At 36.6% G+C, this 16,415-nt stretch overlaps 1 protein-coding gene across 1 annotated transcript in view; it reads left to right on the forward strand.

Moving 5' to 3' along the window:
• Positions 1-16,415, forward strand: part of CFAP47 (cilia and flagella associated protein 47) — a 343,401-nt gene that overhangs the window by 56,205 nt on the left and 270,781 nt on the right. The window contains exons 27-30 of the mRNA XM_086608696.1: positions 8,942-9,042; positions 11,153-11,281; positions 13,055-13,286; positions 14,109-14,312. Of these exons, the coding sequence (XP_086464822.1) occupies positions 8,942-9,042; positions 11,153-11,281; positions 13,055-13,286; positions 14,109-14,312 (666 nt within the window). The remainder of the gene's footprint in view (positions 1-8,941; positions 9,043-11,152; positions 11,282-13,054; positions 13,287-14,108; positions 14,313-16,415) is intronic.

A 16,415-nucleotide genomic window follows, 5' to 3' on the forward strand; every position in this document is an offset into this window, starting at 1 on the left:
GAAGGACCTGGGAGTGTTGGTTGACTACCGGCTTGATATGAGCCAGCAGTGTGCCCAGGTGACCAAAAAGGACAATGGGATACTGGCGTGTATCAAGAATAGTGTGACCAGCAGGAATAGGGAAGTGATCCTGCCCCTGTACTCGGCACTGGTGAGGCCGCACCTGGAATATTGTGTCCAGTTTTGGGCCCCTCGCTTTAAGAGAGATATTGAGCTCCTGGAGCGGGTCCAAAGAAGGGCGACTAAACTAGTCAAGGGGCTGGAAAATAAAACTTATGAGGAGTGGCTGAGGGAGTTGGGGCTGTTTAGCCTGGAGAAGAGGAGGCTGAGGGGAGACCTGTTTACAGCCTACAAATACTTGAGAAAAGATGGTGGGGAGATAGGGGAAGGGCTCTTTACGTTAGTGTAGGGTGATAGAACAAGAGGAAATGGGTATAAGCTTAGTCAGGGGAGATTCAGGTTGGATGTTAGGAAGTATTTCTTCTCTGAAAGGGTTGTCAGCCACTGGAATAAGCTGCCCAGGGAGGTGGTTGAGTCCCCATCCCTGGATGTGTTTAAGAAAAGGGTGGATGAACTACTTAGCGATACGGTTTAATGGGGATTAGGGACGGTTGGACTCGATGATCTCTAAGGTCTTTTCCAACCTAGAAATCTATGAAATCTATGAAATCTATGAAAACAACTGTTTTCAGCGTTTGTCCCTTTTGTTCATCTCTCCCCTTGGTGGGATGAACAGGTGTATGCATGAGGAGGAAAGATAGATACTGTTGTAATTAAAAGTCGTTCCTGCAGTTAATATTTTCAGTAAAACAACTATTTTGAAGGTTAAATATCCCTGCCCTACAGCTTAGAATGGGCTTTTTCCTAACTGTAAAACTAAATTTTGTGTTATTCTGATGTGAGGGTTATGGATCTTTCAGTTACTGCTGCTCACATTAGACCTTTCAAATATTGCTGTTCACTTTGGATTAGTATTTGATATTTTCCTGTATTGATTATCAGCCAAGAATCTATTTATTCTTAATTTTATATGATTCTAAAATTTAATCATTGTATGGTATGTGATTCATAAATGTGTGCTACAGCTTGCAGTAATTATGAGAAAAGGATAATTTAAGCTTATGATGAGGTCTGAAAGACAGCTGCTGAGCAGGCACAATATTTAATTTTAATAACTGTTTTTATGTGATGCAGTAGCAGCTTCTCAAACCTTTTTATAGAGAAATAATCCTTTCTGCTGTGCAATAAACTTTTTTCTATATTTGCTATTAAAATGAAATAAAGTATGCCATCCTCAACTTAAAGGCAAACTCAATGTGTTTTTAAAAAAAAAAAACCAAATAAGAGCATCACCTTAAAAGGCAACCCTGCTCATGAAGGTGAAAAAATTCATACTCAGGAATATCAAATCATCTTAAAATTGCTGCAGTATTTTAAAACATGGTAGATAGATATTTGTTAATGGACAAAACTAATAATGTTGGTTTGTCGGTGCACAAGTGACCTCCTGTGTGTGTGGGCTGTAGGAGCAGATGATGTAATACCTGAACACAACTGAATGAAATAGTGCACCATCCAAAACAAAGGGGTTCTATGTGTGCTGTTAGTCAGTGTAGTAATGTTATTCATATTGGCTTTTGGAAGAAATCATTTTTATCATAACCAGAAAGAATTCTTACCTTCAATTGGAAAAGACTAAGGGCCTGATTCTCCGATCCTGAGCATATCATTGTTTTTCTAATAAAGTCTATGATCATTTATCCAGAATTGGGTTTCATTACTACTGTTAATATGACTACATGCTTTGATATTCCACTCTACAGTAATCTGTAGTGGCAATTTCTTGTTCTCTGCGTATCTACTCTCATTCTTCCCAGTCCCCTGCCATGGAAGACCTATGCAATGCTTTCAAACTTCAGACCTGATTCAACTAATTATCTAAGCAGTTTAGCAGTTTGTTTCAATCTGTGTAACTAAGGAATTTAAACTACTTTTTTAGTTTGAGTCTCTTAGGAAGACAAGATTTTGGGACCTTATAGGTCTTTAATAATAAGACAATGAAACCTATAACCTTTTATCACATCTGTAAAAGCTAACTGGTTTGTTTAATAGGCTGTGAAATCTCACAGTATCAGTTGCTGAAGATGTATTAATTTTTCAGCAATTCTCTTTATATTTCCATTTTCAAAGTAATAATATATATTTTAAAATGATTTGAACTAAAATTTTGAACTTCAACTCATTCTGTGTTCTGGGATGGAATTAAAATAAGCGAGTTAAAAGTTATTTTTGTATGTTGGTAAAATATCATGTCCTGTGTTTAACTACTTAAAAAAGGAGCCTTAACTTCTAAGTAACACTAATTCTAGGCATATTTCAAAGTGTGAGTATTGATGAGACAAATACTCTGGTTTGGTCATTTTTTACTTAGGCTCTGCAGTGCTTTGTTTTACTAAATTCAGGTCTAAAACTTCCATAGGATTTATTCACATAGTCCATATTAAGTCCATCTAAATAGTATTTTTTTTTCTGTAAATCAGAGTGAACGCTGAGAATAGATATTGCTGAATTTTGCTACTTTACAGAAAACATTTGAAAGATGATAGGCAATCACGTTTTATAGGAAAACCATGCTATATGCAGTTGTAAAAAAACTGAAGAGATATATGGTTGGCTTTTATGCAAGTAATTTACTCTGTGCACAGATGGCATTAAATGGATCATAAGAAAGTGCATTAATATTTGTTTAATGACTGCCTTAAATGAGAATTTGCGGTTAATTTCTAATGTTATTTTTAATCTGTTCTCCCTTTTTGCTCCTTTGACTCCAAAGCAAATGACATTTCCTTGTATGGGGATGTTATGAATACAGAAGTAAAAGATAACAGAAAATCCAAGGATATCTTGAGCAAGTATTTAATAAATGGGAAGAAATATTTAGCTGTGACACTTTTTCTTCCACTTGAAAAACTAGGCCAATAAAAGCCTCTGTGAACATAGCATGTTTATATATTTGTCCTCTAATTGTTATTATATCTTTTAATTTACTGATTAGATAAATAATTTAGCAGGGAAGAAATTTTTCTCCATCCTGATTGAAATTACATTTAGCTTATTCTTTATAAAAAATAATTATAGAATGGTTTGAGTTGGAAGGGACCTTGAAGATCATCTAGTTCCAACCCCCCTGCCACAGGCAGAGACACCTTCCACTAGATCAGGTTGCTCAAAGCCTCATCTAATCTGGCCTGAACACTTCCAGGGATGGGACAGCCACAACTTCTCTTGGCAACTTGTTCCAGTGCCTCACCACCCTCTGAGTGAAGAATTTCTGTCTTAGATCTAATTGAAATCTGTCCTCTTTCAGTTTAAAGCCATTACCCTTTGTCCTATCTGTACATGCCTTTGTAAAAAGTCCCTCTCCAGCTTTCTTGTAGGCCCACTTTAGGTACTGGAAGGCTGCTCGAAGGTGTCCCTGGAGCCTTCTCTTCTCCAGGCTGAACAACCCCAACTCTGTCAGTCTGTCTTCATAGGAGAAGACTTTACTTCATAAACAAGATACATGTTGTGTCATACAGTCAAAGGAGATGGTGCTCTGGACAGCAGAATATCCAAAACCTCTCACGCATGTGATGTGTAGATAAATTGCAGTGATCTTTGATGATGCAAACATGCTGAGGTCTTTACCTCCTGTGTTCTACTCATGCAATTTCTGATGTTATTCATGTTGTTCCTGGCTGGAACTTCAGGAAGTGAGGATGTCAGAGATCTTAGCCTCTAGTAACAACATGATGCAATTGAGACACAATCACTGAAAGGTACTCAGTTCTGAATCGGTTCCGGCTGTTTTGATAGTCCATGAGATCTTGATGTCTCAAGGAGGGAAATACTACGTTCCCTTTTGCTGTTGGGAAACATGCCTCAACCATACAGCTCTTTAATAGGCACTGCTGGCAAATGTCAAATGCATATGTTCTGCTGGCGTGCCTTAGAGAATAAGAGCTGTCAATTTCTTTCAATATCATTTAAATTGAGAGAGAGCAGGGAGCTGGATAACATTGAAGTTCCTGATATTTGCATGCTGCTTTGCTGCATTAATCTGACCTAATAGTAGATTGGCATTTTACTTCAAATAGTTGGGAGTCCTTTTGAAAACCAGGATGGTCCAAACCCGCTAATCACTCCTGTTCTTTTCTGTGCTTGTGGCTTTCTAACATTTTGATGCTTCCTGCCAGCTGAAGTGTCTGTTATTCAGGAATTAACAACTGACGTATTTGCTACTACTAGAAAAAACATGGCTACTTTCCCAGCAGTAAGTCTTGTATACTGTGTGAAACCATCTGTCTGTCAGTATTCGTTGTTGTATTATTTCGGTTGCTGGGAAAGCCTGAGCTCCTGCTACAAAGGATAAGGGCTCCGCAGTGTTGGGAAACTGCTCGTTTGTGAACAGAAATGGCAGAGCTTCCATGGGTCGTCTTTTCCTCTCCCTTCCGTGGTGTCAACTCTGGATCTGTTAAAGGATTTTCGAGGGAAGGGAGGAGGGCAGGTCTTTATTTATTTATTTTTACATTACAACTTCTTGTTCCTTATGTCTGGGTTATTCCTTGTTCTTACAGAAGTGTAAAATGCCTCACTTCATATCAAATTTCCTTTTCGCACTAGTCAATTCTGCAAGCAGTTTGTTTTGTTTCTAAACTGGCAGTGTGAACTTTCCTTAAATATTTTTTTAATTTACTGAAGCAATGTTGCTACAGAAATTTGTCAGTTAGATCCTAATGGCTTTGAATTCCTTATCTTTAGAAATTGTTAGTTATATTCTACATCTGTTAATGAATGCTGTTGAAGAAGGATTATTTAACTATACTTGTATTTCTAGAGCATTTGCAGTACGCTAGTACAAAATAAATCACTTATTTCTACTTAGAAAATGTGGGAAATGCTATAAAGCAAAATAAAAATGATAAACATTTTGATTCAGGTTTTTTGTCTATCGACAAATAGTAAAACAAATAAACAAAAAAAATCTGAGTTAAGATAAGTGAAGGAACTGCTTTTATATAGTGTTAGATGGTATTTTTTTGTCATCACAGTTGGAGCTTTAGTTTTTGGTGATCAGCAGGTTTCAAATGTTGGTAAACACAATATATTTAATGGCCATTCTCCTGTTCTGTGTTCTCTGGAAATAAGCATTAGAGAATAAACACTGAAATAGCGGTGGCAATGATGTTTCATGTCAATAATAAATTTTTTACTTGCTTTATAATGCATTACAAAACTGAATACAGTGAATAATTTAACACATTTAGTAACTTCACATTCGCTAGCAATACAGATACTTTTAATTCTAATAGAATAACACAGACATTTGTATTATTTAGTTAAGCTCTGATGCAAATACAGAATAAATACATTGCACAAGACATAGCTTTGTAACCTTACTTCATGAATGGTGTTATAAATAAAGGTCAGTGATACAAGATGATTTTAAGCACATGCAGAGTGTACATGTCTTTGTAATCTATTTGCCATATTTGTATGGAAATACGCATGTTTTTCTGTCTGGTGCCCCATATCTCAGTGCCTAAAATACGTATGATAAATATTTAGGTCCTAGCACCATTTTTTCTGCCATGCTTCCTTATGAATGGAGTGTCACCTTTTGAAACTCAGATGAGTTTTTTAGCTACTGACTCATTCGTCTTGAACTTTCCTTTCAAATTTCACTTTTGGGAAAATACCATATTAAAATACTTGAGGAGTGGACAGGTGGCCAATAACTGAGTTGATATTTATTATCACAGAATGGCTGAGGTTGGAAGGAGCCTCCAGAGATCGTCTATTTCCCCTCTTCAAATCCCCTCCTCAAATCAGAATCAACACTGTTGTCCAGTTGTTTTTTTGAGTATCCTCAAAGATGGAGACTCCACAACCCCCTCTGAGCAGACTCTTCCAGTGTTCAGCCACTCTCATGGTATTTTTTTTTTCTTATGACTAGAAAGATTTTCCTGTATTTCAGTTTGTACCCATTGCCTTTTGTGCTCTCACTGAGCATCACTGAGAAGAGTTTGGCTCCATCTTCTTTACTTCCTCCCCTCAGATTTTTATACAGCTAGATAAGATCCTTCTCTTCTCTAGGCTGAACATTCATAACTCTCATTCTCTCCCCATGTGGCAGGTTCTTCAGTCCCTTCTTCATCCTTCTGACTCTTCACTGGCCAAAGTCTGCCAATCTGAATTCCAGGGTTGTGATATGGCTTTTTGCCTTGTTTCCTCCTTTCAGAATCCTCAACTCCACCATCTCATGGTCACTGTAGCCAAGGTAGATCCATGGTCACAGGAGCTAAATCCTTGCTGACATTATCAGCTGCAGAATCAGTTGTTGACTTGCAGGATCTGTCCACTCATTCTCAAGCTCTTTTCCCTCACAGCATGATTGAAGAGAAGACCACCTGTGCCCCATTCCTCTGATCTTTATCCCCAAAGCCAAGCAGTCATGCCTGATATGTTCCAGGTCTCCCCATCAACTTCACTGGTACCCATGTGGAAGAGTAGCAGGGCCAATGGTTACACAAGCTGCCTCAGTCTCTCAACAACATCCTGGATCAAAGTCCCAGACAAGGAGCAAACCTCCCTAGATGAAGGGTCAGGTTGGATATGAGGTTCTCTGTCCTCTGCAGCAGGGATTTACTCACTATTATAATTTGCAGTTTCGTGATGTTTCTTCACAGCTTATGCTCAGCCTGCACAGATGTTTCATTGCCTGATCTTTTTTCATCTTATAAACACTTTGAAGCTTCTAAATTTCTCAGTAAGAATACATTTTCATTGAGTTTGCAGTTGGCTGGGTGTATTCGTTTCTCTTACTATAATCCCGTAGCAGCCAAGGAGGCATGCCTTTGTTGGATTGTTAGCAGCATGAAACAGGGAGGAGCTTCCCTTGCAGCAGCACTGTGAGGTCCGAGGCATTTATTTGTTGTACACAGGTGTTCTGTAGCAATGGCTGTTCTTTGTATTCTAGATTGTACAACAGTATCTTTGCTTTGAGTGGTATCACTCACTGAATTTAGTTAACTAGTTAAGATGTACTACAGCTGTTCTCAAGCATGCATTTCTGTGCTTCATTACTGTGCAAATCAGAGCATGAATGAAGATTTGGTATATGCCCTAATCTCAAATCAGCATTGAGGATGGAGATGGCTGAGGTGCTCACCTCAAACTAAGAAATCAGAAAGTTGACTGAGTCCAGTAATACAAGCATCTAAGTTACTTTCATGTAATGTGAGAGCCATGTCTTTCATTAACCTTCATGCAGCTGTCTTCCATCCCTGCCTCCAGTTCTGTTGTCTGAAGTGAACCTAACGTTTGCCTGCAGAGTATCAAGAACTGTCATTTATCACAGTAAAATAGCGAGTGGAAAGTTGGCAAACTTCTGTGTTGTAGTTATTGATCCTATGTGTCTTTAAATGGCTTGGTAAAGGTAGAAAAAATATGGTCTGACACCTGGTTTGGGCATGTACAACTGTACATTTTGTGCCTGTAGATAGATGTAGATATACCTGTCATAGCCATTTGTCCTACTGCTGAGATTTTTGCTGAATAAAAGCAGAAAGCATGAATTTGGCTAAAAGAAATACTATGCTACAAGGTGAAACCGGCCGAGACCCTTGCCCTGCTCCCATCCAAGTTCCAATAGGTTGACATGTCCCAAGTACAAATCAAAACATTGCAGAGCTGGGTTACCGATTTAAATAACTGTTAATGATGAAATCAGAATCTAAATGTGAATATTTACAAATAAGAAAAATGGCAATGGATTTTGTGGGAGCCTTTCTCTGTTTAATAAAATTTTCCTGAAAGTGGTATCTAAGAATGTTGTGTTTGGAGAGGAAAGTATGAGAAAGGAAAGAAAAGCTACTTTTCTTGATTATGTTGTTCTATAACAAAGCAGTAGAAGCTAATTATGCCATGTTACAAATGAATTTGAAAGGTCTTGTGGTATCTTTTAATATTAATCTAAACTTACATTAAATAGGAATTGATCATTCAATAGGTAGTTTAAAGGAGGTAGAAAATATTTTCTTTTATTCTGTGCAAGATGTGTTTTCAATATGCATAATTCTTAATATAATAAAGCAAGATGGATATCAGTATGCTGTTGGAATTATTAAAATGTTATTTGTATTTTTCACAGCTTAGTCAAAATAATTAATATTAATTTTTAGTTAATAAGTTAATGTGGAGTAAACAAACAGCTATGTAATGACAGAGAACTAAGCTCATATGAATCGCCTCGGTTGCAATGAGCTAAGAACATACATACAGATGGCTAATAATGATCCATTGATGGCAATAATTTGCTTGTTGACTGCACTCTGAGAGATTGAGGTGGAACGTGAAAAAAAGGTTAACAAGTGGATTCCTACACATGAATATGGCTGCTACAGACAGTACAGAAACTCTAGTGAACACTGGAGCATGTGCATCAATTTCTATTATATTCTAGTAATTTATTTTGAGATTTCTGTAGAGTCTTATAGAATAAGTGTTAAATCAAAGTAGAAGTTGCTTTTCAAGAAAACTTCTTTCAAATGGATTTCATTCAGCAAGTTAGCAGTCTCCTTTAGGACACTGATAAATGGAAGCTGTAATTTTAATTGTTTTTAATTTTCAGAGAGACAGATTTCATTTATTCCACAGAATATCTGCTAACTCTTGGACTTTGAGATTAACGATACATCCATGCTCACAGTAAAACTATCAAGTGCAAATACTGTATTAAACTTCGCCATTTTGGCATGTGCAGTCTCATCTGTGTACTCTCCTACTGAGCAGAACAGAAGAGAAAAGAAGTTATCTGCACATCTTTGTCCTGTCTTTTATTCTTGTGCTGAATTATCTTGATTGCCATGACTAAATAGAAATTGTATTTCGTTTTCAACAGATTCTTAATTCAAGTTGCTGCAACAGCAGAGAATTGCCTCCTTACTTTATATCCGTATTTGGCATTTCACCACTCTGATCAACAAGTTATCTTGAGAAGCAGTAAGCAGTCAACATTCTATCTCTTAAGATTATATTCTGTCCAGTAGTATTATCAATATTTTCAGTGTGATAACAAGGATGTTTTAATCAAGATAGTATTTTTCCTCATCAATTACAAGAGGATACTGCAATTAAATTTTAAAAACAGTTTAATAGCTTCTGTTTTTCTGTTGAAAAAGAGGAAAACTTACATAAATGATTAGGTAGTGTTTATTGAAAAATATTGGACAAGCCTAAATCTTACAGAATGTTTTAAGAAGTTTTTAAAATACAAGTAGACAAAACAGCCCAAACAATAGAGAATAAATGAACATAATTTAAATTATATTGATAGAGAGTGGTCATCAGTAATTCCTAGGACAACAGTTGGATGTGTTTTGATGAAACGAAAAGAGAAGAAAGACACATAATATTATGATAAAATGACATCTTTATTTGCCTGCTGGAAATAGTTTTCGGCTTTTTTTAATTATTGTCTTTGGAGGCTGGAGACCATAGGGATATTTTGAGGCTTAATAAAAGCCTGTGATCAGAGACTAGAAATATTTTTATCTGCAATGTGTCTCTCTGCCTGCCTCTCTGTCCCTACATATCTCCCTGTGTATCATCCCCTCCGGCCCCATCTCTACCTGCCACTTGCCCCCTGCTTTCTACCTGCCTCAATGATCTGTAATCTCTTTATGTGTAGCTGTGCTTATGGGGAGAGATTAGGATCATTGTGTTATTCCTGTCAGAAGGAATCTCTGAGAGTCATCTAGTCCAACCTTCTGCTCAAAGCAGATTCAAATATGGGGTATATTATTTTATTTTTAATAGTTGTTGGGATCTGGTATATTTTGATGAAATAGACAAATCAAGTAAACAAGTCATTCCTTAGATCTGAAATAAATTTAGCCTTGAAGACTGAAATCTAAGACTTCATTAACTTAAAATAAGTGTGATACTTGGACTATTTAAGAGAGAGATGGTACTTAGGAGGTTGAAAAAGGATTAGCAAGAAGACATGTAATTTTTTTTTTCCTTTCATATAGAAGACAGGTAGAGGTACCATATAATTCATGAATCATAGCACAATTAAGATAGGAAAGGGGAAAAATTATTATGTCTTGTAAACCTGTGATTTTATTATTTGGAGTTTTTTGATGACCAATGGATCATTTTTGCAAGCTTGTCTTTTGGAGATGCTTTGTAGGTTTCTCTTGAGGATTAAGCCAAAAGTGATGGTGTTATAAGAACTGATCTCCCATTAATAATGGGATACTTCTGTTCTATATTGATTATTTTTTGGTTTGTTCACACAATCAGTTTGTATCAGTTTTCAAGCCAGTCATTACTGATAAATCCCTTGAGTTTATTTTATGTGATTTTTTTATGGACTGTTTTGGTGTGGATTGCTGTTTAATGTGATCAAACCATATCTATACAACAGAGTGGCTTTAAAAGCTATTCAGGAAGGCTTTGCTTCCACATATCTGACACCATGCTTCTGTATTATTTGCTCCAAACCACATGGATAACAGTGCCATCAATCAAAAATGAAAGTTAATCATGCAGGGTTCTTCCTTCTTTTACTGATGTGTATACTTCTCTAGAAACTATCCTAGGTTCCTCTTCTACACTTGTTCTGGAGACTGACACCAAATATAGCCAGCAGAGGGGTCCTCTAATCCTATCATAGGCCAATATGAGAATGTCAGAACATGTGTTCTGATAGAACACTTTTGATTTTGGTTTGTAAAATATGTGTTGTTGAGTCTGAAAGAGCTTGATAATGGTAGATCACAGAGCTGTGATCAAAAATTCTTTAGGAATATTTTGTTCATGAATTAAAATTCTTGAATTAGGGCTGTTCTGATAGGTGCTTTTCAGCAAGCATGAAGTCCCGTCCTGTAAAACGTACAGTTAATGGAAAAAAAATATGCAGGTGATTTTTTTCTACCTACTCTAATGACCAAAGTGAGATTTTCATCATGAGTCAAATGAGAACTGTTACTTGATTAATTGAAGCATGAAATAGAAAATCATAGAAGCAGATATCCATTTATAATCTGTTAGAACACAGACAATAAAATATATTTTCTCAACTGCATCTTGTAATCTGGTTTTATAGACAGTAAAGACTGCAGTAGTGGAGAAGTTGTTCTGCATCCATGTTATACCCCACAATCACTTTCCCATAGTGTTTCTTCAAGTTCCTTTGGTGCAACCACTGACTCAACCTATGAAGATTCTCTCTCAGGTATAGTGCAGCTGTTCATTTTAAACACTTTGAGCTCTTAAAACTGCTTTTCAGCTTACTGCTTTAAAGAGACATGTTTCACGTTTGTAAGCTTTGCCTGAAATGCTACTGCAGATATAACCAATAAATACTGGGGAGACTGTCTTCTCCTGTGACACTGTGGGAAACCTAACCTAGAGTGAAGAAGCAGAAAAAGCTCTCCTTCATTTCAGTAGACTAAGTGGAAGTGAAATCAGTCAAACTATTTAAAAACAAAACCAAACAAACAAGCAACAAAAAAAAACTCAAAACAAAAAATGTCAAGGTTCCATTTGCAATATGTCCATGGAGAAGCCAGCAAAAAAAAAAACAACTGCTGAACAAACCTAAGGGATTAGTTACTAAGAAGGGCATTGTTTCTGTAGTCATGAACTAACCAACCACATATACTCTGTAAACGTGCTATATTCTGCAAGGGTCTAGTTGTTTGCTCAGGTTAGACTTCGACATTTTTATTGCATTTATGAAGTATTGTATAAAAACAGCTGTTGCCAGTGAGACTCAGTTAAGGTGCTGTTCCCTATGAACTAAGAGTAACAGATATTCTGTGATGTTGTCAGGTGACTATCTGGGACTGCTGACGTCTCTCTTCTTTCAGCTGCTAGTTTTCTACCTAGGAAGTTAGAAGAGCAGAAATTACTGCTGCTGTTTCATCACGGTTAGGATTGCACTCTTGCAGATCTGCTGATGTTTGTGTGATTGTTCTCTAAGGTATTGCCGAGACAAATAGGAGTAGTTAAACAGATTAAATAGTAGCTCTTTACCAACATGATTCATTTTTAATGGAATGATGTAAGAAGAGTTCAAAAGAGCAACTCAGTTTCCGATCTGAAAAGGCAATAACCTTTGGCAAAGGTGGCCGTGACAAGATGGGGAAAGTCATCTTGTCAGCTGGCAGAACTGCACAAATTCAGATCTGACTGCATGTTGATCTTATAAAAGAACAAATCTCTTTCCTCCATGTACTGTTTTTTCTTCTTAAATCGTGACAAGATTTTTTTTCTTATTCACTGTCTAAGGTATTAGTTTTATTTTTGCGTCATTTAATGAAACATTAAAACTGCAACAGTGATATTAAAACACACCTTCAAGGATGGAATAATCTATTTGTGCTATGAATAAAAATGTTCTTTGTTTTCTTAGTTATTTTTTATGCCATTATCTTGTTGTTGATGTTGTTAACAACTAGCAATTGTTAAAATATAGAATCTAAGTTTTGTCTAGGTCAGAATTGAGGAGAGAGAAGGCCTAACAGAGGGTAGAAAAGTCCAAAGGCTTATAGGTTGGTATGTAGGCTTAGTTACACCTATACTATACCCGATAAACTGTTTGGACACAAGTTGGTTACTGACCCACGGTATGTAACTGAGATGGGGAACTAGAATTGACTAGCTGGTAAAGCTGTACCTACTGTAACTGTATATAAGACTGTTTCTCTAAGATTGCTATCCGTGGTTTTGTAAGCCATGCCTGATTTTCTTTTTTTCTGATTGGGTAATAGTTTTTTCTTTGAGTGAAATTAGATTCCAAGAATATAATTTGTTCTATTCCCAAGAGGTGTACAGGTCACTTTAAATTGTTTATTCATGAAATAATTTGATCGTTTGTTGTCTCACAGTTTTTTATTTTCTGAACACAATTGTGTGTTAAAAAAATAATACTGTTTTTGTACTAGATGAAAATAGGAAATAAAGAATCTTTCTGGATTTTTTTTGATTGTTGTTTATCATTCAGAGTCGGATACTACTTTTGAAAGCGAGAGTGATGAAAACAGGAGTGAAGAGAGTGAAACTGACAGTGAAAGTGATGGGAGAGAAAATAAATTTGAATTAGCGTTTTTTCCTGATGAAGATAAAGAGGAGTACATCTTCTTTCAGAAAACCCTAACTGCTGTTAAGAATTGGTTCACTCTCTTCGGCTGGTCTAAGGGACAAAATCCTATTTCAATACCGTATTCACTAAGACGGTAATTCATATCTGCTTAGAACTCACTTATGTCTGCCTAATAAAATGTTAACATATATACTAAAGTGTTTAGGGTATGATTTGAGGAATGTAAACACGCTCTAATGCACAGCTGTGTATTAAAACTGTAGCATCTATGTGCTGTTTATATGAATATGTCATCCAGGAGTTATTTTTCATTTTCTAAAATATATTTATTTCCATCTATGGTGCTCTGATATATCATAATGTAGTGTATGTAAAATATGCAGTTCAAACTATATGTCATCCTATTAACTGAAATTAATTCTCCTCCCAGAATGAACACAGTTCTAGCAATTGTCCCTTCTTTGGTGACACAAATAAGCGTTTTAACAACATGTCTTTTTTTTCTCCATGTACTCTGAAGATCTGGAAACATGTGGGAAAGCAAATTTTGTAATCAACAGTCTTGCGAACACTCTGGAAATATATCGGTCTTAGTGGCATCACTTAGTTGATCTTATCTAGCTTGCAACTAAATGATGAAGAAGCCAATCTCCTGAGACACAAACACATAGACATTTATAAAGATGATAGAAATCAAAGTTACGTTTGGCAGAAGGCAGTGACAAACACAAATTTATTTTTAAAATATTTCACGTATCCTTATTAAATATTTCATGCAGTTCAAAATCCTTATAGTATGATAAAAGTTCTGTAAAAAGGAAAAAGTGCTATACTTTTCAGCCTTCTAGATGCTATTTTTACTTCATGGTTTATTAAATTTATCATTGTGATATGTATAATATTAACTCATTTTGTGCGTTTAAAAGACTAATACCAGAAGCTTTTTCTCTCTTAGTGATGTGTGTGAAGTCCAGATGACCTCTTCGCAAGCAAAGTTTTTTAAGTGGAACCTTGGCAAAGATACTGTTTATGACATGTTGTTCCATCTGAGTGGACAGTTGTTACCAGGCATTACATCGAGCCAGTCATTGCCCCTTGATCCAGTTGAACGCGTGTTACAGCTCCACTGCCAGCATTCTGCATTGCTTGCTTTCCTCAAGTGAGTATGTGTACGGTAAAAAAATATACGTGCATGCATCTTTTCTTTCAACTTTTTTTATTAGCATAGTTCTAAGATTATTCAGTTGAAATTATGTACAGTAGGTTTATGGTTTCCTTTATGCTGTATCTTTTGTGGTCTAAGATTTATGTATTATAAAATTTAATTTTTACCAAGATTTTCCTCTGCAGTTTACACTAACTGAGGTGTCATTCGGTAGGGTTATATCCAACACAGAAATTCCACGGGAACTCTGCTCCCTTAATTACGACAGAAAATGAGACTCACCCTCATTCCCTAGACAGCCTCAGTAGACAGTCAGATCAGGTTTGTCAGTAACGATCTTGCTATTTCACTGATGCTCTTTGTCCTGTAATTACTGGCTTTAGCAAAAATTTTGTAGACTTACATTGTAATCTGTTAGTCTTTCATGTTAATAATATGCCAAGAAATGGAAGCACTACTTCTGCCGCTGAACAGATATAGCTATTAGCTACCTTCATTGATAATCTTATCTTGCCACATAATACAGAACAACTGTGAAAAATGGTGCAAATCAAAAAAAGTTAATAAATTCTTCATTCTTTCTGGCTGTTGCTACTGTGAAACAGAGAAGAAAGTTAGAGGAAATCTAATGTCATGAGATCCTTAGAGATCATCAGAAGCCCTGTAACACAGCACCTCTGCTTCTTTTTAGCATCTCACCTGGAGTTCAGGAGACTGTAAAGCCATTTAAAATTGTCATTTACATACTGTTCTAAATACAAGCTTTTTATCTGAGAATAATGGACAGTAATATATCTATATCTGAACTCATAATAAGACCAATGCACACTGCTCCAACAACACTGGACCTTTATTTGCAACTTTCAGCCATGTAATTTTTATTAAAAAGAGGCAGAATAGCATTCTTCTCAACCACTTCCAATATTTGACAACCCTTTCAGTGAAGAATTTTTTCCTAATATCCAATCTAAACCTCCCTGGTGCAACTTGAGGCCGTTTCCTCTTGTCCTGTTGCTTGTCAACTGGGAAAAGAGACTGACACCCACCTGGCCACAACCTTCTTTCAGGTGGTTGCAGAAAGCGATAAAGTCTCCCCTGAGTCTCCTTTTCTCCAGGCTAAACAACCCCAGTTCCCTCAGCTGCTCCTCATAAGACTTGTGCTCCAGACCCTTCACCAGCTTCGTTGCCTGTCTTTGGACACTCTCCTGCACTTTGATGTCTTTCTTCTAGTGAGATGCCTAAAACTGACCACAGTGTGATATGATGATATGATGCTGAATGGTTGTCTGAGTAGATTAAAGAGAATTTCTTTTTTATCTAATCAGTATATTGATATTTCTCTGAGGTCAGATTGTCAAAAATCTTTGTTTCCAACCCGAGAAAAATCCTTTCTGTTGTCTCTGCCTTAGGTCTACAGTTAAGCTAATGCTCTGCACAATTGACAGGAGAGCAATCAAGTATAACTTCAAGACATGCTTCCTCTTTTGAACCCTCTCACCCTTGCTAACAGTTAAGTTTCATTAATCCGTCTATAGGCAGATGGATTAATTCCACTCAGTTCCTATCAAGAGACACTCGAGTGTCTAACTACTTTTCAAGGGTGGAACCGATGCGCCTTTCAGAGTCTTTCACCCTTCGGTCTGGGATTTTACATCCCTAACTCAAATTAATATAGACTTTAATTTTGGTCTTTTAGGACTGATATTTCTGTCTAGCTTCAAATGTTTTAATATATCTTCTGTAACTCATTGTTTGATGGATGAGGTCAGTATGAGGGAACCAAAATAACATCATTTGTCATTGGATGATGGTGATACCTACCATCAGTCATCCTCCAAGTTTAAGCGTGCCACCCAATATCTTTAGTATACCAGAAAGACTGCTTGTTTGTGACCAGCTCTGGGAAAAGCTTCTTTTCTTCACTCTGATTGTATCAGGTGGCCAGGGCAGACAAGGTAAACTCTTTGCACTTTTAGAATTTGGCGTGGTGTGTGTGCTGTGAAGCTCGGAGTATACTTTTTAATATGACCCAGTTTACTGAGTCATTGCACTTGAGAGAGAGAGAACATCTCTATACCTTATTTATCTCAAGTTTGT

This window comes from Tauraco erythrolophus, chromosome 1 (assembly GCF_009769465.1).
Source record: "Tauraco erythrolophus isolate bTauEry1 chromosome 1, bTauEry1.pri, whole genome shotgun sequence".
Classification (NCBI taxonomy): domain Eukaryota; kingdom Metazoa; phylum Chordata; class Aves; order Musophagiformes; family Musophagidae; genus Tauraco; species Tauraco erythrolophus.